Below are 22851 nucleotides of genomic sequence, written 5' to 3' on the forward strand. Positions count from 1 at the left end.
CAGACAAAATTCTCACTTTTGCAGCCTATGTGCTCTGCAGAGGAACCACAGAGTGCTCTCCAAATATTGTGCTCATTTCTGCTGCCACTTTTCATGCTTTACTAAGTGACGCTGGCCAGGAATGGATGACTGTGTCATGACTCATCCTCCTGCTCTGGAACTTTGGGCAATATCTGTGGTGTTCCACTTTGGCAAGAAGCTTCATGAACAACAGACGGACATCATAGGATAGCATTGATTATTGTTACAAATTAGGCAATTGAATGTCAAGCTCAGATGTCTGGAGACTTGTGGCCCAGGTCAATGAAGATGAGTGCCTGCTGGCAGCATGTGAGGAAGTTTAGAATAGAAAAATTTAGAATAGAATCATTTGAGTTGAAAGGAGCTCTTAAAAGCCTCCTGGTCCCACTGCCCGCAGTGCACAGGGACACCCACAGCTCCATCAGTGCTCAGAGCCCTGTCTCCTGACCTTGGGTGTCCCCAGGGATGAGGCACCCCCACCTCTCTGGGCACCTTGTGCCAGTGCCTCACTGCCCTCAGTGTAAAAACTTCTTCCTTTATAAGCAGTAAGTTTCCCTTCTTTTAGTTTGAAACCGTTTCCCCTGGCCCTATCACACAGACCCTCCTAAAGAGTCTGTTCCCTTCTTTCTTACAGTCCCTTTAGATACCGAAGGGCTGCTCCCAGCTCTCCTCTCCAGGCTGCACAGCCACAGCTGTCAGCTTACCAAGGCTTTACCCCTGCAGCGCATACAGATCAGTGGCGGGATTAGAACCTACAAGCATTCAGGGCACAGTAAAGATCCACCCAGAGCACCTCTAAACACTGTGAGAACATTCAAAAGTGCACAGTCACCTCTGAAAGTAAAAATCCTGAAAATCTTAAACACAAAACCACAACCCGCTACACTGACAGCGGGGGACGAGGCTTCCTCCCCAGGCGCGGCACGGCACGGCAGCACGCAGAGCCCGGCGGCAGCGCGCATGCGCGGGGCCTCCCTCGTCCCGCCCGGTGCGTGCCATTGGCTGCGAGCGGCGCACCGCGGGCGGGAGGCGGAGCGGGGCGGCCGCGCCCGCTCTTCCTTCTGCCGCCGCTCCCTTCCCGCCGCCCGGCCAAGTTGAAACCCCCGCCCCGCGAGTTGGCCGAGTTGCGCGGAGCCGCGGCCCCGCCGGGCAGCGCAGCTCTGTGCCGCGAGGCCCGGCCCGGCCCGGAGCGCGGCCCGCCGAGGGGAGCCGGGCGCTCCGCCGCCGCCTATGAGGGCGCCGCGGGGCCGGGAGAGCCATGGACGGCGGCGGCGGAGGGGTGCCCCCCGCCCTGGAGAAGAACGCGGCGGAGCTGACGGTGATGGACGTGTACGACATCGCCTCGGCTGTGGGGCAGGAGTTTGAGCGGGTGATCGACCAGCACGGCTGCGAGGCCATCGCCCGCCTGATGCCCAAGGTGGTGCGGGTGCTGGAGATCCTGGAGGTGCTGGTGAGCCGCAACCACATCAACCCCGAGATGGAGGAGCTGCGCCTGGAGCTCGATCGGCTCCGCCTGGAGAGGATGGACCGCATCGAGAAGGAGCGCAAGCACCAGAAGGTGGGGGACGGCCCCGCGCGGGCGCTAGCGAGGGATGGCCGTGCCGCCGTGCGGGTGTTTGTTGTTTGTTTTCTTCCTTCCCTCCTGGAAGTTTCCTTCCTCCTTCCCTTTCTCCACCCCTTCCCTGCTCGTCGCATTTCCGTCCCCTCGCATTTCCCCGCTCCAGGACGAGAGGGCAGCGCTGCTTCCCGCTGGGCCGGCGAAGGTCGCTGCCGGCAGTCCCCCATTCTATGCAGAGCTGGGGGGGGTTGAGCCTGGGCTTCGTGGCACGCTCACGGGCAGGTCAGAGCAGAGGGCTGCAGGGCAGAGCGATCTTAGACCAGTGTTGGAGCTGCCGAGTTGGGGAGAGCGTTCTCCCTCACTGTGCTCCATAGCCCGCTCCCATGGAAGATGTTCCCCGTATCCTGCTTCTGTCTCGGGGCATCGTGAACCGCTCCGCTCGCTGCAGTGGAAGTGGCGGATCTGATCTTCACAACGTCCAGATAACAGATCAAAAGTAATGGTTCTTCCAGCACCCGACTGTGCTCAATCGCTGCTGCCTCATTCCATTCCTGCTCATACAGAGTCAGAATAGGGAGGAAACGGAATTTCTGGAGGAGAGACCCCAAGTTTCAAGAGTTGGGCTAAATTTATATCTTTTCAAAAGAGTCATCTAGGGGACTTTTACTTAGCTTATGAAAAATCCAGGACGATTCTTGCAATATTTTGCAGAAGAAATCGTAGGAATAGGGTCTATGAACAGCGTGGTAGAGGATCTATAGTGCATAAAGCCCCAGTAAGTCTCCAGGGTATGAAGTCTAGAGAATGGACACAGTCCCAGCATGCAGCCATGCTTTTGCCCTTCTTGCAGATGGCACTTGGAGGCGAGTGGGTGGGCTGTTGTGCTGGTCCCATGCTGTCTACTCAGTCAGATCTCCCCACTGACTTCTGAGACCCTTGCACTGTCAGCCAGCAGTAATTCTTTATCTCCAGGTATTGAAAGTGCTGCGTGGTGAAATGAATGTAGAACCAGGCCAGGTAGCAACACACCCAGTACCCTTGCACAAGTTGACAGTCTGCACAGAAGCTTCTGAAGTCCATGTACGTGTTAAAAAGTTTCTTAAAGGTGTCAGCTGCCAAAGGCTGTCCTTGCCAGATGCCTTCCGATCCCTGCCAACCAACATCTCTGCTCTGCCAGTGTCTGTAGTAGTCATGAGATGCCTCCGGGTGTGTTCAGGCAGTCCAAATGGAACTTTGCTGGGAACTTATTGAACAAGGAAAACAAAATGTACAACGCATACAGATATGTTTTTTAAATCAAGTTGATTGCGTGTACGCTGTGTCTCTACAGACCCGTAGTGTCACATCCAGCTTATTCCCGCTGTAAGGTTAGGAGGCTCTCATGGTTCAGACACTGGTAAGCAGAAAAGGCCAGAGACTGCGAAATGTTTGTGAACAAGAAGCATCCAAAAGCAATCCAAACATACTTTAGTGGTCCTTTAGCACTCAGCTTTCACGTGGGAATGCGTTTTGCCTCCAAACCTGGCTGAGCGTGCCTGCAGTTTCCTGAGCTGACAGGCACCTGCAGGCCCACCAACCTCCTGCCTCCTCTGTCTGATACTTTTGCTAACGAGGGCTCAAAAGTTCATTTCTGCTCCAATTCATTGGGCTCTTTAATAGCACTAAATGAGAAAGTTTGCCGAGTTAATCCTTAGGATAACATTTACAGTGTAGCCACGTGTGAACTATGTAAGTTCGGATCGTCTGTTTTTTAGCTTTGTTTTAAATCAGTGTGCTTCTAACTGAAATCTGCTGTTTCATTTTTTAAACTAGGTCAGCACGTTGTTCTAGCTGCGGAGTTATATGCAGCATCACTGTAAATAGTCTAGGTATTTGGCAATATCAAGTTTCATTACAGATTCGCATTTCTCAAGATAAAGAGTTTCAAGTAAAAATAGCAGTGATTTGTGAAATATTCTTCTTAATAAAGTCTCCGTAGTTTACAATAATCTATGTTGTTTATAATCTTATTTGTCATGTAGTGTTTTCTGCAAAACAGCACACTAGGAGATATTATAAAATGACAGCAGTGCCATAGTAAATGCTGGAATAACATAGTATTTGGACCTGGAAGTCAATAGGAATATGATTTCCCATTATCGGAGCATACTCTCAAAGCAGAAAGCTGTCCTTTAATCTCTCAGCAGAGCTTATTTTAGCCCGGAGCTGCGCTTGGCAGGGTTGTGGTGAGTGTTTTGTTGTTAGGTAGGAGAGGGGCATGCTGGATGAATGCAAAAGCCAGCGAGTGACTCAGCTGGCTGCAGTGATTGGCGTGCAGGTTTTTTTTTGTTTGCAGCACATACATGAAACGGAGCAGAGAATGTCCCCCACTGCAGAAGTATTGCTTATGGCAGGGATGTTTGGAACAAGCTCTAAATGGAACAGTTTTTTTGTTAAGCACTTATACTTTTTGTCCTAATTTGACCTTTACTGGGATTGGTGACAGCTGCTGTTGACACAGAGTATCCTGACAAATGGGAACTGTTGTTTTGGCCAATCTCACTGCCACTAACAGAGAGATGCCACCGCGGACTTCCATATAGAACAAGCTCTGGAAGAAGCAGCACCGTTTTGCCTTGTTTATCATTTGGACCAGGAGCTCCGGGTTTGCTGCACAGTGTCATGCACTCGTTTTACACTTGTGCTCGTAACAGAAATTTGGCTGAGAGATGTTACTCCTTCCAAAAGAGTGTGCCTAATACTAGCTCCTCCTCCCCCCCCGCCGCCTTGCCCATGCTGTAATGTTTCTGGGGCATTTATAACAGCCTTTGCAGCTGCTTCCTGGGATGTGGAAGGCAGCTCTTGCTCACGTTTCACTAACTTGTCCAACGCAGCAATCCCCTTCATCAGGTGCTCACAGTAAAATGAGGAGTAAGAATTTACCCTTTGGGTAAATTGCATGTAAGAAATGTTTGCACCAGGAACTGACTCCGTGTACTTACATTCAGCATACAACATAAAGACTGGGGTTCTTGATGCTGGCACTGGACAAGTAGATATCTTCTAGAAATTCAAAGTAGTCTCATGTAATTGTTTTCCATGAGAATCGTGGCAGGATTATACTGGTTTGATCTGTAAATAGTCCAGTCAAAGTCTCTTAACATGTTTAATATGTTGTCCTGGTCTATTCTTTAGGAATTAGAACTGGTGGAGGATGTCTGGAGAGGGGAAGCACAGGACCTTCTTACCCAAATTGCACAGCTGCAGGAGGAGAACAAACAATTGATGACAAATTTGTCTCACAAAGACATTAATTTCACAGAAGAGGAATTTCAGAAGCATGAAGGCAAGTTTGATATTTCAAATTCAGTACTTGCTTTTCTTACAAAAGCAATTCTTTATCAAAATATTTTGACTAAACATTCTGGCTTTCTTTCCTATAACAAAACAGGCTTGTTGCTTTTTTTTTTTTTTTTTTTTTTTTCCCCTTTTAACCTGAATAGAAAATTTCTGAACAAATGATTACACCGGAGATATAAGAGGTGGGAGCAGGAGGGAAAGAGAAGCCTGAGCAGCTTTCTGTTTGGCTGAGAAGCATGTTTGAAAGTAAAGTCTAGCATCATTTTTCGGTCTGTTGCTTTTTTGTCTTTTTAGTTAGCATTTTGCAAGCGATGTTCCTAATCCCTCCTTATGTTTTCTAACACAAACAATGATCCATTCAGCAATGTTTATTTCACACCATTATGCACAAAAATAAGTGCAGCTGGCAGTCTATTCAGGATGATTGTTTGTAAAGCAGAAAATTAAGATTTGTCTCAATTACATCAATCCATCGTACAGAGATTTCTAGAAGACTAAACTGAGAGATTTTATTTGGTTTATTTCCCTGTGGGATTCCTTCACCTGTTCAAGACACTTCCAGACAATTTAGAGTAGGTGAAGAGATGTATGAGCCAGGGAGTGGGTGAATCCTAACGAGCTGGAACAACTGATTGATTAATTCACGAGCAACTTCTTTCTTGAGGCAGAGTGAATTTTGAGGCAAAAGGTTCTGACTGGCAACTGCAGGTAGATTTCACTGCAGCAGCTGAAACAGTTGCCATCCTCAGCTCTTACCCACAGCTCAGCTAACAGCTCTTTGCTAAGAGTGAGAGCAGAGGGACAGATTTCTATTTGCTACACAATTCGCAGCGCATTATTTGAGTCTGCTAGCTGTGAAGTCCATTTCACGATGCTTTACTTGAGGTTTAAGCTGAGGAGTTGAAAAAATGACTGTGCAGCTTTGGGGATGGAGCAGCCTTGAGCTGAGAGATGGGGTGGGCAGCTGAGAATGGTGACTGCAGCAAAACCTGCCTGTGATAATGAGTTAGTCTGGGAGGGGATGGCTTTCTGAACTATTTGCACATGAACAGGGCCCTGGCACGCTGCTTCAAGCCACAGCTTCGCTTTCACATTGGGTTCTGAATATAAGTAAAGCCATAGCTCCCTCAGGAGGCTAATGCCCCGTGTTTAGCATGCAAAGTCACTGGCCAGACTGAAAACCAGACCATGCAGCTGAGCCACTGTGGTCCAGTAAAGCATTAGGAACAAATGGATATCCTTTGCAGACGCTGGAGGGTTAGGATTAAACTGAGGCTCCCTGTAGGTGGATGAAACTGTCCATCACTGCAGAAGTTACACTTGCTTCCCACCCAGGAGCTGACTACTCACTTCCCTGAGGAGGAACATAATGAAAATAAAAAAGCAAAAATTATTAAATTTGAATTATAAAACTGGGAGTTTAATTTTACTTTTTAATAAAAATTATTACCTTTCTGAAACAAATGCAGTACTTTCAACTTAGTCCGTTAAATCTCTTAAAAGTAGTTCGATGTCAGCCCACAAACTCCATAGAGTGTCAGAATGGCAGTTATGAGTCACAGGCCATGAAGGCTGGTGTTATTATAAAGAACCATCTTCCCCTTTGTTTTCTCACCTTTTTTTCCACTGGGTATCTAGCTCACTGGAGCTCATGTGCTTGTATTTAAATATAGCCATACTCTTTACATTCAGCTAGCCAAGCAAATGCCACACATGCTTTTCATGTTATTTTTACTGTGTCTACGCAAGTATAATAACAAACAAACCCATTCCAGAGATGACATTTGGGGATCACTGATATTCTTTAGCTGAAATGGTCAATTTAAGTCAAATCACATTAATTTACAGCAAACTCAGCTTGTTATAGGGATCTGTTATATCAAACCCAATTGTTTTCCATTTAGGAAATTACATCATTAAAGAGGAGGTTTGTCTCAAATTACTTGTTTGGATAGTGTCAGAAGGCAGTCATGCTGCTTTATATCTCCTCTCCATCATTTGATCTGATGCACATAGGCTCTACAGAGGCTGGTTTTCAAGCTAAATGCTTTGTTAGCTTGACTAACTTTGACCAGGCTCCAGTCTTCATATCTCAGCATGATTTGGCATTGTGATCGTGTCTCCCCTTAGCAGCTCACTCTCCTGGGATTAGCAGTTGGCTGCTTACTCACCACGCAGTCAGTTATAGGAGTTGTTCTTAGAACAGGCAGCAGAAGCCAGTGATTTAGGTGTGCTAAGGTTTTGAGAATCAATCCTTGCCGTATAATAGTCACATTATAGTTCACAGAGCTTCACTTTTGCATGATGAAGGTGTTTATGAGAGAGACCGGTGCCATCCCACCTAAATAGGAGGTCTCTGAACAGAAAGTGCACGCTCTGAGAATTGGAGCAGAGCAGTGTTCATACAAAAGGGCACATGTGACAGAATACAAAATAAACAGGAGGGGTTAAAGATGAATTTGCAGCATCCATTAATGCTACTCCTCCCTAAGCTCAAACAGAGCGCTAATGTGAAGATGCTGACTGATCACACTATCCTAGTAAAATGCCACAAGCAAACTTGACCCATGTGTCAAACAGGACAAGCAGGCTGCTGTTTCTCTGCTGGGAGAGGAGCTGCTCTCTCAGGCTGGCCACAGTAATACAGACAAGCAGCAGGATGCCAAGAGTCATGGAAACCTCCTGTGCTTGGCTGCAGGGGAGCCTACCATTCCCTGTCCAAAGTGAAGGCCAATTTCTATTACGAGTATTGAGGAAGTAGTAGTGCCACAAACTCTGATCAGCGTTTTGGTCTGCTGTGATAGATGTTGTGTAAATGCATCAGTAAACAGTTTCCCAAGCATAAACGTAAAATATGTTCTTTTTTTGCCTTTTTCTTTTTTTTTTTTCCTTCATGTTTTCCTTTCTTTTACTCCTTGGAACAATGCTGTGATCACAGCAATTAACAGGAAGCTGTGAATTCATAGGATGTATCTAGGGAAGCCAGCTGGGTGTGCCACTTAAGATCTTGCAGATATTAGACTTTGAGTCATTTAGAGATAATTACATTTAGGGCACTTAGTGATTTCCCTCCCCGCTTCCCCAGTGCTGGAGAAAATGGAAGGAGATGTGACTGTTTCACAAACACTTCCCACCTTTCCTATCCCCTCCTCCTGAAATAAAAAGGATAATGGAGTGATCAGTGCACGCAATTAAGTCTTTGATGCTCACCAAATGTTAGAGAGAAAAAAGAGCATAGTGGGAGGAAAAGCAGTTAGCACCAAAATGGTACTTTAAATAGCACCTGCTATCTAGAGATCTCAAAGCATTACACAAATACTAATGAATATAGCTGCACTCACTGTTCCTGGCTCACTGGGGTAAAACTGCTTGTCTGAAGTCTCGCTGCAGCCCCTCGGTACCTCATGGCAGTTTTGGAGTTTTGTGTTTCTTTTCAAACATAGCTGATGTTTTAGGCTCAGCCCTGAGACTGCCTGCAGAAAAGTGGATTCAGGAACCTGTTTGCAGATGCAGTGGTTCAAGAACTGCAAGTAAACAAGAGCAAGTTGTGGGAAGGTACCAGTGCTCTGTTGTGCTGGCTGGTGCGAGGGTCCTTGTCCGTCTCGGTTGGTTTTTTGGCTTCAGCACAGCTGCATCCAGCTGTTACCAAGGTTCTGGTGTCTTGTCCAGTGTCCCTGCAAGTAGGGGAACTAACTCAGAGGTTTGGGGAATCTGTCCAAGATCAGAGAGGTGTCAAAGCAGGGCATAGGCTGCTTGCACTCCAGACCTTGATTTTGAGAGGTCATAGATCTTTTAGAAGAGCAAGTAGCAGAGTGTATCAGTGTCCCTAGTGGGTGTGAGCCATTATCACAGTGAAGAATTAAAAGTACCATGGTCTCAGCAGTTCCTGCTTGTCCTTAGTTTGTTTTCTGTGTTCCTTTTTTGACCAGGAATGTCAGAGAGAGAGCGGCAAGTCATGAAGAAGCTGAAGGAAGTTGTAGATAAACAGAGGGATGAAATCAGAGCAAAGGACCGGGAACTTGGACTCAAAAATGAGGATGTAGAGGCTGTAAGTGTCTCTTGCTCTTCCTGTTTCCCTTCTTTCTCACCAGTGTTTCTATAGCCTTCTTTCACATTTAATACAGAATTTGTAAGCAATGCCAGATAACTGGAGCGTCCAAAATGATTAGGCAGTCAGGGCAGGCATGCGTCCTCTGCTGCATTTGGAAGGAGCAAGCATGCTTGGAACATGACTGGAAACCAGTATAACAAGGGAGGAAGATGGAAGAAGGACAAGTTGTTCTGTTTGTTTCCTTAAAGACCTGGTACCTCCCTCCTTTCATAGAAAGAGGACAAGGAACTTTCTCTGGCTTTGACGTGGGTTACCTCTTTGCACACAGAAGGGATGGGAGGGAGGAAGGGGCCCAAACCCAGCCCAGGGTTTGCCAACACTGAACTGAAGGTCACTGAGAGGATGGGGACTGCACAAAAGGTTGGAGTTTATTTAATTTTAAGCGAGTCATAAACTCCACTGTGACCTTGGGAATCAGTTGATGACTTACATCTGTGTTACAACAGCCTTACATGTATTTTGCTTCTCATCCTCACCCAAGGGATCAAAGCAAAATACTTACAAATTGAATAGTAAGAGTTTCTCTGTCTTATCTTTCTCTCTTCTGCTCTGGGTTGAGATATTATTCAGAATCCTGGAAACCACCCTGTCCTTGAGCTTTGCACTTATGAAACAAAATATTGGAAAAGATGGATTTGTTTTTAGCTGGAGAATTCCCTGTGCGTGGGGGAAAGTACCTCTTTTTACTCTGGAAACCAATTAAAGAATTGTTTTAGTGACTGCTACTGTTGTAGGAAATTAGATATTAAAAAAACTGCTTAGGGGGTGAGGAGAATTTTCCAGATTAAATTTAATAGGAACCCACCACTTGTTCTTTAATGTAGTGCTTGGGATTTAGTCACCATGGGTGATGGCTGAATGGATACTGACAAACTGCATCAATGTTTTGCAGCTTCAGCAGCAACAGAACAGGTTAATGAAAATCAACCATGACCTGCGGCACCGGATCACAGTTGTTGAGGCTCAGGGAAAGGCGCTGATTGAGCAGAAGGTGGAGTTAGAAGCATATCTGCAAACCAAGGAGCAGGAGATGGGCACCCTGCGAGCAGAGCTGGGGAAACTGAGGGAAAAACTGCAGGGTGAGGACAGCCAAAATGGAGAGGAAATACAGGTAAGAGGCATTTAAAATCTCTTTTTAAAAACAACCTTTTACAGAGCCTCAGTCTCCATACCAAGCACCTCTCTGTTGGATAAATGAGATTGATATGTATCAGAGGGAGTGGTGGGGCTGGAGGACAGCGTGGTTTATTCAGGTGTGGCATACAGAGATCAGCCTCACTCACTGCTCTCACAGGAAAGGCCCTGCCATCCTGGAGTGGATGACGACCCAATAGAACAGAACCCTCCTTTCTAACACACAGAACCAGTTGTGCAGGAGGCAGAGTGGCAGGACAGGTTAGCACTAGGATGTCTGCATTAGAGGACAGCTCTCCCCTGAGCCTTGGCGATGCATCTCACTTTCTAGGGAGAGTAATCTTCTGGTCATGCACTAGGCTACTGAACTCTCCAGATACCAGAACAAATCCTTGCTTAAGAGAGCATTCTATTTAAAGCATTGTAAGGGAGTCCAAAGTCTCAGGAGTACCAGCTGTTAGTTTGTATTCAAGGCAGACAGTGTTTTGGTAGTGCTGTGTTAGTACATTTGGGTTTATTTTATTTGCTCAGATCAGCCCCTTCCCCTAAAGGAAAACAAACTGATCTTCTAGCAGTCTGGATTTTCCAAAAGATGAACAGCTTACAGGTAGTTTAAGCCTTGTTTAGTATGCAAATCTGCAAGTCCTAATGGGTCCTGAAGGTGCAATGCAGTATGATAGCGGAGGCATGTGAACCATAGTAGAAAGGAAAGTGTATCAGAAGGGGTCCCAGAGGTAGTGCAGAACTCTGCAGGCAGACTGTACCTGGGGGCAGAATGCTAGCATGCAGCAGAATATGCCTGCTTTGCCTGAAATCCCTGCTTTCTCTCACAATCTCAAAATGCTACCTATCCTCTTTAGGCTTTTATGCATGTGACACTACTTCTGTCTTACTCAAGCGAAAGTGCTCTGTTTCCCTTTCCTAATGCTGCCCTCAGAAGAGCACAAAGTAGGATAAGGGGTATTATGATATGAAAGAACTTGGAGGAGCACTGAGGCATAGAGCTGTTTGGCTGTCTGTGTTGATAAGAGCTCCAGTACCGAGCCATTTAAGAAGCACAGCAGCGCTGTACTTGCCTGATAGACTGCAGCTGAGAGCGAAACGTGTAATTCACTTGTAATAGGAGGGAATGTACATCAGAAAGCAGAGGCAAAAGCTGATGGGGTACCCTGGTATCCCCAGGAATGTAACAGCGACTCTTAACATGTCACTGCTGAATTGGGCGAGCGCTGTATTAGTAATGAAAAGGATGACTTCATTGCTTTTAATTCAGCCAGGACACCCAGCTTTGTAAACAGGGCTGCAAAGCATAGGCCTAGAGCCAGCATGTGTGAAAGTGTCTTCAGTCTCTGGAGAGAAAGGATGCATTCTTTACCTCTCTCTAGCTCATCTGTTCCATGGCAATGCTGCCTCTTCTAATTAGAGTTGTTGCCCACTTTCTCTGCCAGGATGACAGTTAGACAGGAATTGTAGTGGTAAGCAGAAAGCTAGAATAGCTGCGTGCTCTGGAATGGACATTGCTTCTTGGCTTTGGTCAAGAACATTTGCATTGGCTACAGGCTGCTCAGTCTTTGCTGATTTTAGCAAAATATAGAAAAAATAGATTGTTTGGGTAAAGGTGTGGGACAAATATATAATCAAAAGAAGAGGCATCAACTCAGACTTTAATCTGGAAGGGTGAAGAAGAAGCCAAGACTTTGGGTCATTTCCTCTGAAACTCTTGTTAGGGTGCATCTGTCTTTATCTAGTACAATCTGTGTAAAGAAATGCATTTAGATTAAGGGGGTGAATCAAATAAATGGAAAAATGAGCATTGCTCTGCTGTTGTGTCGGTATGTGTCTTCAAATTTGTAAATCCTGGTGCTAATACCAATCCTACATTTTTAAATAAAGGCATTAGGGCAATAGAAACTTAGATCTCCATTTCATATATTTACATCCAGAGATGCTTTCTCTTTGTGGGAAGAGCTGGAAGGAACTGTCATGATTTTTGCTATGCTTTTTTTTCGGTGTTTATATAAAGGCTGGTGTTTGATATACCCTATTTGTTGAAAGTATTAATTCCTTAAATTGACTTGTTTATCAGAAATTAGACTATACATTTTCAGAGGGCTTTCTAGCAGTCTGGATTCCACAGGAATCTTATCTCCTGTGTGGTGGCTCTGTTTGGACCCAGTGTTTAGACTGCTAGAAACAATCAGGGCGTGTGTGTTTGTATTCCCAAAAATACAGCTCTAAGAAAGACTTCTGTGAGCACAGGGCTCTGATTGGAGGTCACATAAATCACCCTCATTTGCAAAGTTCCCTTGAGCACCAAGTGAAGAGAGGCAGAAGAGAGCTCAGATCATCTTTCAGGGGGCTGCCATGGTACCATCAGCCCTGTGTGTGTCATCAGTCCATCTGAGCACAAGAAAGAACAAAGTGATCACTGAGCTGTTCTTGCTGACAGTCTTGAACATGAATTCCTCCTACGTTTTTTTCCTCGTACAAATGCTGTTCCTCTTAAAAGCGTATTTAATAGCGCAGAAAAGAAAGAAGGGGAATAGACTGATAAATACGTTAAACTCCTCAGAAATGCATTCACATAATGAATTTAAAGCCTGTCTTACACTTCCTAGACAGAACCAAACAATGATGACTGCCTCTCAGAGTCAGAAAAGATGGCAATGGACTTAAAAGATCCAAATCGTCCAAGATTCACCTTGCAGGAGCTCCGAGATGTCCTTCATGAGAGGAATGAATTGAAATCTAAAGTGTTTCTACTTCAAGAAGAGCTTTTATATTACAAAAGGTAGGATAGATTTCCTCTCCTGTCGCGTGCTACACACAGAGGAGCTGTAGGGCAGCTCTAGAAAACAGCAAATGTGCTCCTAAATGGTCTCTCAGCAAACAAAGGCTGAAAGTAGAGATTGAAAGCATAAGGGCTTTAGTTTATGTCTGTTTTCTCAACATCGGGAAAAACAGTGTCTTCCTTAACTCCCAGATTCTCCCCAGATTTTGGAAAGATTACAAGCATTTAATAAATGTTAACTGAAAAAATGACGATGAGTGAGTCTAAAATTGAGATTATAGAATTTCTATTCAATGCCTTCCTGTTCTGCCTCATCACAACAGAAAGAAAATACTGAAAGGAGGCCCAGGTTTAGGTGCTGTTTCTTAGTTGACAGAAAATTCTCCCACTGATTTTAATAAGCTTGGAACAGATCTTTTACCTTTCTTCATAAACAGTACTACCTCATATTGAGTTTTAGAACTTAAAGTGCTTCCATGGCTTGAGAGGACATTAATTATCTTTTCTTTCTTTCAAGTGAGGAAACAGAAGAAGAAACCAGACCCCCTCAACCTACACCCATAATTCAATCAAAACCCTCAACGCAGCCTGAGTCTGGAATCAAACGACTGTAAGTAGCATATTTTCTAAGGATACTGGAAATAGTCTACAAATGCTAAACATTTCTTATGGGTAGTACAGTTTTTAAAGAAATTCAGATTTAAGGTAGCCACATCCCTAATGCATATGACAGAGACACTGAATGGCTGCGTTTTCCTCAGAAAGGAATGTTGGAGCTTTGTTTAAGTGCAAGTCCCAGTTCCTTAATGCAGTCCCTAAGGTGGTGGAATGTCACAGACAAACCTGGGCGCCAGCTCACACTTGAAAGATGTGTAAAGCATGTTGTTCACAAGTAAAACCAACTGCAAGACCTGTAGCATTTGGGTGTGGAGAGTAGGGTTTCCCCATTACCTTGCTCTGCCTGTTTCCCTGTTAATCTAAGCCTTTAGATTCTGACAAGCACTTGTACAGCACAAAATCTTTTTGTTTGCTGAACTGCCCCGCAGGAGCGTGCGAGCTTTTTTGGCTATAAAGAACCCCACCCTCTTCTGGTGAAGTATTTCATGGTGCTGTCCAAAAGCTAAGTTTACTGCCAGTTGTACTAGTTACAACTTGGTTATAAAGTCAGCGTTAGCCAAACCATTTGCCTGTCAAAATTATTTCCTTCTACGTTTTTTATTCCAAACTAAGTCTTGTAACATTATAAGTCTTCAGAGTTCTTACAATACTGGAATTTTAACTTTTTTTAACTGCATAAATGATTTTGTTTGCCCATAAAAAGCTCTTCCATCCCCATACATAACCTCCAGACCTTGTTTAATAATAGCAGCAGCCCTGTGAGAGTGAGTTTCCTGGGAAGATCCAGGCTGGTCCAAAACACCATAAATTCAGGGGGGCACTTTTGATTATTTTCAGTAGTCTTCAGCTTCCCTCTGTGCTGCTTTGTTTGCTGAGAGAATCCTTCCTCTCACATGGCTGGAAACTACACTTTGAGTTGAGACTTTTCATTCTGCAACTGTGGTAATAATACTTTGTCTCACAAGATCTTTCTCCATTGTAATTCTTTTATTTTCCTTTAAATTTATTTTACTGCTTTTTTGTAGAGGTTTTGTAAGTCAATGCACATGCTCTCTAGGTGTTAGCCTTGACTCTTCCCTCTGCATGCATACATAAGCAATGGAGGGAGCCATAACAGGAGGCATATAAGTGTTTTCACCAAATTATCTTCATGATTTATTCCGCCCAGTTAATTTATCAGCAAATACCTCTGAGCATCATACTATTCATTCAGTCAACGCACATTTTCAGACACTCATCTTCCTGTTTCTCAGATTCGGTGTTAAATATATATAGGTGAAAAATACAAAGTAAAAGCTTGTTGTGTTGGCCCCTTTCAGAAAAGGCAACAATCCTGTTCTGTCTCCCAAGTTTCTTTCTGCTCTCTCTTCACTTGGCTCTCACATTACATAAGGGAAGATAAAGCCACTGAGTTAATTAATCCAAATGAAAGCAACCGTGTTCAGATTTGTCTCTTTCTTACGGCCTGTCTGGATGGGATTTGTCAAGTGTGGGTTTATTTTCTTTGCCCCATCCTCCCCATGTGTGTCATCAACATTGTGCTTGTAGATTGGTTACTTCTGCAACCCAAGGAGTTGTCAAAGTGGCTAAGAAGGGGCAGCCATCACCTTTAAAAAGAGAGATTTCACTGCTGGGAAAAGCAAAGAACCCAAGTGTGACATCTGTTCTGTCCTATTACAACACCTCCACATACTCTCGTGGCCTATGAGCTGCCTTCTCCTTGTCACAGACAGAACACTGCACCCCACCTGTGACTGCCTCAGTAACACACTGATATGCAAACTCTACGTACCTAATAACACGAGGAAAACTTGTACCTCTGCTATCTCTGTTCAGAGTGCTTTTATGAATGAAAGTAGGGTTGCTTTGCCCTCTGTTTCAGGCTTTTCCTCCTGACTAAACAAAAAGCTAAGTACAAAGACAAAAGACCGATACTCCAGTCTCAAGAGAAGTTTCATTCTTGCCTGTATGCTGTGCCCTTTTTTTTCTCTATCATCAGTATCTCAGGGAATGAGATATGTCCTGTGCCATCTGACGTGTGGCACTCATATAGAGAAAACAGAAGTTAGAGCAATCAATATCTCTTCGTTGCCAGTATTTGCAGGTTTGGGGCAAGCTCTAACTGTGTTCTGATCTTGTACTCATGTATTTCTACATCTGTTTCTACCACATCATATGTCAGAGTTTTGATGAAACAGCGTAATCAGGAGGCTTTACTGAGGAGGATGAGTGCAAGGATTAGAAACGCTCCCTCTGTTTTGAGCAGAAAATGCCCTATTGTTTTCTCTTTGAAGATAAGTGCTTGTTTGTCACTGACGTAATGCCCAAAGCAGCCATAAGTTTCCTTGCTATTCCTGCAGTCTACAAAAGCTGATGTGTCTGTCTGGTTGCTGCAGCTAACCGAGCGTGTCACAGTGCGTAAAAGTAGACATTCTAGCTACTGCAAATCATAGAACAATGTTTACTTGTTTGTTTTCATTTTGAATTTAAAATTAGCAGTTAAGAGTGGCTGTGCTGGGGAGAGCTGCATTTGGTCACGAGTGAAATGCCTTTCATGATTTCAACTTCATCTTTAATTGACATTAGTCCACAGTTCAAAAAAATATTTGGCCCAAGGGAGAACCTCTGAGGAGAATCCTTAGAAAAACAGAGGGTGTTCCAGGTATGGATGAAGGTTTGTTGGCAGGCTTGCGTGGGGCTGGCTGGGCACTGAGCACCCAGCCAGCTTGCTCTCTCAGCCTCTAAATTGCATGAATTGTACAACGCCTAGTAGAAGTGCTGAAGTCTGACAAAGAAGCGGTCTTGCTGCTAGCCAGCTAGGAAATATTTCTGCTAGAGTAGCTGCAAGGTTTCAGACAAGTGTTTAGCTGCCTGCAGTTAGCATCTTTTTGCATGTGAAGCGAAGCAGGTTCTTCTGGAGCAGATACGCAGGCCCTTTAACCAAGTAGCTTGCTTAGGAGGTTATTTTATGATTTCAACTGTGATATTGGTTTTTAACTTGAAACTATCAATCATAACACTTGTAAAGTCTCTACCTGCAGTGCTGGTCCTGTCTAACCCTGTTTCCTGTGCAAGTAGCCAGTAGTCACAGCACAGTCCTGTTTTGTATTTCTCAACTTACACCTTCATCCTTCACTTCATTATGTATGTGCCTGTTTGTTTCTTGGGAAGAAAAATGTGCACTCTGCTCTGCATTGCTAGAGGTGGTAATACCTTGATGAAATCCAACCCAGACTGCTTCACAACAGAAAAGTGGTATCTTTCAGAAATTCAAAATCAATTAAATCTGTTTCAATGACTTCTTTTTCTAAATAAGAGTTTTTTCACTGAGGAGAGCTGTCTTGGGTGATGCAGATCCACCACCTCTCCCTGTAATGTCTTGTGTGGTAATTCTAAGTAACCCCATGTATTATGTTTGCGTCTTTTCTTTTTAATGGAATGCTTTTCTTTCCCTTGCTCCAGTCTTACCTCTTCTGTGTCTGTACTTTCCTGACCAGGATCTTTACAGCCATAATGCCCATGGTAGCAGCTGGATTGATTCCAGACGATCCCACATTGCAGCCAATAAGAAGACTTGTGTCCCTTGTAGGATTTTTTTTTTTAAATGTGTGGTACCGTGTTTTCCTTTTGCATGACCCTCTGTTAACATGGCCTGCTGGCTGCATTCTCATCGGCTGCCTGTGGGATCACAGATGCACCAAGTGCCAATCAGAATGACCAGTCAGTGCACAGCCCGCCCTACTCCTCCATGCTCATCCTCGAGTACTGACATTTTATCACCTTTTGCCTTCCTGTTCCCATGCTAAGCCAATCATTACTCACCAGAAAACTGTCGCAACGTGCAATTTTAACCAGAATCTCTTAATTTTACTTAGTTTACTAAGCCAGCCTATTCATAATTCACACCGATGCTTTTAAAAGAACCCAAATCATTCTAATTACTTGTTACAAATCAGTTAGATTTACAGAACATAATGGTTGAATCTCTACATTAATTTCCAGTATTAATTATAGACTGTTGCTTCCATGTCTTCTTTCCATCTATGCACTGTAGATTTTGTCTCTAATTATGTATTTTGGGAATAGAGTGTATGCTCTCAGTAACCAATTCTGACTCCCTGTTCTTGACTCTCTCTGGAGGAGATGCTGATAATTGTTAAAGCAAATTCTCTTTGCATTAGAACTGCTGCTTTGGAGGTCTTTATATCAACAGCAGCAACACAGTATTTACATTTCTTTCCTCTCCATAAATATGCTTTTTTGAAACATTCTCCATAAAAAAAATTCCAGGCATAATAACAATTTTCATTGTTTCAGGAATTAAAAATAGGCCAATCCTGCTTGGTGTAGAGATTTTACAAACCCTGTTTTCTCTTACTTAATTTCACTATAAGAAGTGAAAAAAAAAAAAAACCAAAAAAAACAAAACCTGAACACTTTCATTGGAAACTTACTGCATAACAGAGCAGTCCTCTGTGTGGACTTCAGGGTACTAAGCCTGACCGTGCATGACCAAACGTGCCCAGCAGAAAGCCTCAGTGACTAGACACTTCTCAGCTGAATTGAATCTGGCCCTGAAAAGACATACCATACATGTGTGAATTTATGGGCTCCCGTGATGAAGGTGGTAAAAAATTATGAGACTAATTCAAGTGCAACAGACTTATTTCACTGTTAAGTCTGCACACTCAAAGCCAGGAAATGCAAAAGTTCAGGTCCTGCTAGTTACCCTGCATTGCACTTGTGCGGCCTCTTACAGCTTTCTAGTCAAGAAGAATATATGAATTACCAATGTGCTTAACTGCATATATGATTGGATGTTGTGGGTTTTTTTCCTTCATGAAAGCTGCCTTAAGCAGTGTCTGATACACATACAGCCTCCTGTGTGTCTAGAGACACTGAAGGCAGAACTCCCTACTCTGCACAAGGCAGTTTGGAAGGTTGGGGTCTTGGTACTGAGACTGAAGGGAGTGTGGCTGGAGAAGGAACACTGGGGACAGGGGCCTTTGGACAGAAGGTCAGGTTTATGCCCTGACGAATATTCCACCTTCTGTCAAAATTGAGTTTATATTTACCTACTCTCTTAATGTAGAAGCATTCAGCAGTTCCCATTCTGCCTCAGGACTGCCTTACACTTGGTACTGTGCAGGCAAAACGGTTTTTACCACCGAGAGTGCAGCATTAAAACCAAAAGGGGGTGAGGCCAATTCAAACCTTTGGTGTCTGGAACCCAAACTTTTGCATTTCTCAGCAGACCTAAGCACCGTGCTAACAGCTCTTCTACTGAACTCCTTACAAAAAGTGAATTTGCTTAATCAAGTAACTCCATGCTACACAAATAAAAATGATACTAAGGATTTTTCCAGCTGTGTTGTTTAGCTGTGTTGTTAGCTGGCAGTTTGTTGTTGTATTAAATGGCTGTTGGTTCACGTGCGTCATTATCTTACAGCACCCAAGCTGTGTGACAGGAAACGATGAGCACACTTGTGTGCATTTGTTTAGAGCCTCCATCCTGCAAACTCTTGTGCACCTATGTGCATTTATTCATTTACACTTGCAGCAGTTGAATCTATGCAACAAAATCTGCTCACTTGGAAAAAACTGGAGGCTTATTTTCTTACTTTATGAATTTCTCTGCTGGCACCGCTAAGAATATCCTCTATTTCTGCTTTACAGTAAATTATACAGACATAACACTAAAGATACCACTTTACTTATGCCAAGAAACTAACCTGTATTTTGTGGTTTCTGTATCTTGGGGCTGGGGGAGGAGGAACATACATCTAAACTGATAACTGCACTTGTGGAGTCAACAGCATTTAGAGCTTATTTGAAGCTTCCATAGCAAAACTGCTTGAGATTTTGCAATGACTTCATCTCTAATAACATTTTGACATGCACTCCCATCAGGCTTCACCGCCTTGGTTTTTGTGGATGCAAACAGATTTCTTTGCTCTGTGTTTTGTTGTGCTGCGTGCCGTGGCGGGTGTTTGAGGTATTTTCAAGATGGTAAACAGTCTTCTTTCTTTTCCCTCCCCTCCCCTCCTCCTCCTTCCTACTCGGAAGGTTTAGTTTCTTCTCTCGTGATAAGAAACGTATGCAGGCATCACAGAAAAACGTCCATTTCCAGGATACTTTTCGTGAATGGTCAAATTCAAATAAAGATGATACCTACACAGAGCAAGGACAAGAAGCCCTGCAACACCTGTGACTAAAACCCAGAGGTGTCCAGCTTGCTGCAGTAGATCTCGGCAGCGTAGTAACAAGAAGCTTCTGTGAACAGATCTGGCAGCTCATCGTCTTTATTTGCCTTGCACACCTCGGTGGTTGTGTTTCAGATGAACTCCTCAGAAGGGATCGCTCACTGTTTACTCGGTGACTGCTGAAAACAGAATCCAAGCTTTGTAGGAACAGATACCCTGGGACATCGAAGCTTCTAGAGGACTTGTTTTGTGCTGAATAACAAGTCTATGGTCTTGTTCATGCATTAATGGTAACACAAGCTTATCTAAACCAAAAAAAAAAGGACCCGTGCCATTATTAGAAGTTTGTTTGCAGTGTACGATATCTATTGGCAAAGACTCTGTTACCCTGTTTGTTAAAACTTTTGGTTGTTTGCTTTTTTGTAATTTGGTAAGAATTTTTTCAAGAGGGACACGGCAGCTGGCCGCTCTCCCTGCAGGTCCTAGCACTGCCGTGTCCTGCAGAATATAAGCACTTGGAAATCCACCCGATACAAAGTGACAAACTGGAGTAGCCTCGAGAGAGATAGCGAGTGTACATTTCCCTTGATGCTTACAGTGCCTAAAGCATGAAGAAACCTGCATCTTGAGGTGAGCGTGCCTTGCATTTTGCCATGAGTTCTGCAGTATTAATGGAAATAGAATTGCTTACAAGGAGGAATTCTAAGACTTGAATTTTTTCTTTCTTACCAGGGACTTTCCCCTGGAGTAGCAGACAGCTGCTGTAAAGGAGTTAGGTCCCCTTCCCACAGACAGGTTTTGAATTAAGTCACACTCCATTTTTCTGTCTAGATAAGACTGCCTAACTTCAGGGTAAAAGGCATCCTCAGCTGACATGAGCTATCTTAACTGACTTTGAGATGACCCCAATTCAAAATGTTTTCTTTTTTTCTGACTAACCTAAACATTACTTAGGGTGGCAGAGGTGAATTCTGTATATGCAGGATGCTCCACTGGCACTGACTGATGTTTGGGTAGCCTGCAGGTAGAGGGGGCTTCACTCACCATCAGAAGCCCAGCACATGAATGCATCTGGAGTGCCAGGAGGTGGGGTTCACTTCTGCTTTGCAATTAAGCATGCGAGGCCCTTGGGGCTGACCAACGTCATGCTTGCAAAAACCAGAACACTAAAGCCCCATGCAGCACAACCACTGTGCATGGTCAGCAGCAGTGCACAACCCAGCTTTGCACCCGTGGGCAACTTGTGCAGGCGGAGCTGAATGCAGCTGGCTGTGGGCTGCAGCTGACATCTTACCCACAGCAACTGCACGCACTCTGCAAAGAGCCTCTTCTCAGGAGTGGCACTAAGAACAGGAAGCAATGCTCAGGCTGGAGTAAAGCTCCAACCACTCCAGGTACTGAATGTCTGAGGACGTCCTGAAGGATATACGTAGATAAGAGCAAACCAGAGGACTTAGTGCAGCCCAGTTGTTTTCAGATCCCACAACAGGTTTGTTAATGCGTACAGGCAGCAAATGGTTCTTAGCTCATCTGATGTGACACTGTGCCAGAAAATCATTTTTCACAACAGTGGGCTGAATGCTGCTCTGTTCCCGACTGTAACTGCTCATTTTGAACACAGACCTTCAGCATGTTCTAGGTAGTGTACTGTGCCTGCCAGTTGTCACTGTCATTGCTTGGGGCAGGAGGGAGAAACGTGGCCTTATATTAAAGGCATTTCCATTTGATGTAGCAACAGTAGCATTTGATGCTAATATTGGGCAGAGAGAATTTTGCCTGGTTACGTTTTGGTAACACTCCATAAGTTTTTATGCTTACAGAAAACTGTTTTCATTAAAACAACACTTCCCTCCCTTGCATGAAAGGCAATTCTTAAATGGAGGGAAGACTTGCTGTAATACTTTAGTTGCTAAGATCCTGATTTCACTTTCAGATTGAGTGGGGAATTTAAAAAAGCACACTACAGTTGTATCAGGCAGTTAAAATACATTGTGAATGATTCCTGTCTCTCTCTAGCATAGTTTACAGTCATTTGACACATTTAGAGATTTAGAGAAGCAGTGAACAGAAACAATGCAAAGATGCAGCAGATTCACAGCCTGAATAAGCACATCACTTTTCGAATCAGCTAAGAGCAATGAACTGAGACAATGGAAGGACGCAGGCTGAACTGTTTTCCCCCAGCATCTAAGCTCATGTATTGAAAACCAAGTCTCCTGGCCTAGTGCATGTACAGCTGGTCCCACACACTAGAGCCCTGTGCACTATTGTTGGGTCAAATCTGCAGCCAATTTCAAACAATGGCACTAAGCAGTACGGCCTTCCCCTATTTATCTCTGTAGCCCTTTACCTCAAAAATCTAATTAGTTACTCCTGACCTGCTAGCATTAACCACTCCGCTCCTCGTTCCCATGTTAGAACCGCTGAGTTAATACACACCAAGTGCCATCAGAAAGGATGGCATGGAGGGATGAGTCTGTAGAGGGTTGAATACCTATCATGTAGTTTCTCAATATTCAGCTAACATCTGCTTTTAAAAAGGAGGGCAGGATGTCGCCAGGTAAGGAGTGTAACAATCCTGTCTCCAAAGTGCAGGATCACTGAAGTTGTTCTGTTTTTTTTTGGTTTGGTTTGGTTGGGCAGTAAATCATTTTAACAGTTTAATAAATATTTCTGAGAAACGAGTATTTCTTCAAGACTTATGTCTTTTTTTGTTGTTGTTCTTTGTGTGGAATGCTACCACTACCTGCTTTGGGGATGCACTGCACAGGTCTGGCTTCTTTCCTCTGAAAGCAAATTATGCAACTGCTCATGGAAATAAAGCCTCAAACCGGGCTAAGTTCAGGATGGAGCTATTCAAAGGCTGACAAAAATACAATTTAAAATACAGACAAGATTTCACCTGCAGAGAGGAGGAAAGGACAGTGGATGCAGCTGCAACCATATTTAACCATGCCGCTGTCCTTCAGTGACTGTTCATCTATTCATCAGGAATGGTTTTTTTTCCTCCTTACTAGTCTGTAGTCAGCATTCCTCTAATAAAAGGTAATGACAGCTTCCCACGAGGTAAAAAATA

The 22851-nt window shown here is 44.0% G+C and overlaps 1 protein-coding gene and 1 long non-coding RNA gene across 3 annotated transcripts; one reads left to right on the forward strand and one right to left on the reverse strand.

The window, feature by feature from the left end:
* Window positions 1095-22462, forward strand: RILPL1 (Rab interacting lysosomal protein like 1). 2 transcript variants are annotated; one of them, XM_021412611.1, is made up of 7 exons: window positions 1095-1579; window positions 4754-4904; window positions 8848-8966; window positions 9922-10140; window positions 12782-12954; window positions 13472-13564; window positions 17070-17985. In XM_021412611.1, the coding sequence occupies exons 1-7, from the start codon at window positions 1280-1282 to the stop codon at window positions 17287-17289; spliced, it is 1275 nt and encodes a 424-aa protein (XP_021268286.1). In that variant the 5' UTR covers window positions 1095-1279; the 3' UTR covers window positions 17290-17985. The 2 variants fall into 2 exon arrangements, with proteins under 2 accessions (XP_021268286.1, XP_021268287.1); XM_021412612.1 differs by lacking the exon at window positions 17070-17985 and adding an exon at window positions 19639-22462 and having other exon boundaries at window positions 1109-1579.
* LOC110406315 lies at window positions 5272-18561 on the reverse strand. The gene is made up of 3 exons (XR_002443414.1): window positions 18027-18561; window positions 17041-17250; window positions 5272-8592 (listed from the first exon to the last, which is right to left on the reverse strand). It is a non-coding gene; the product is annotated as an uncharacterized LOC110406315 (long non-coding RNA).

This window comes from Numida meleagris, chromosome 14 (genome assembly GCF_002078875.1).
Source record: "Numida meleagris isolate 19003 breed g44 Domestic line chromosome 14, NumMel1.0, whole genome shotgun sequence".
Lineage (NCBI taxonomy): Eukaryota > Metazoa > Chordata > Aves > Galliformes > Numididae > Numida > Numida meleagris.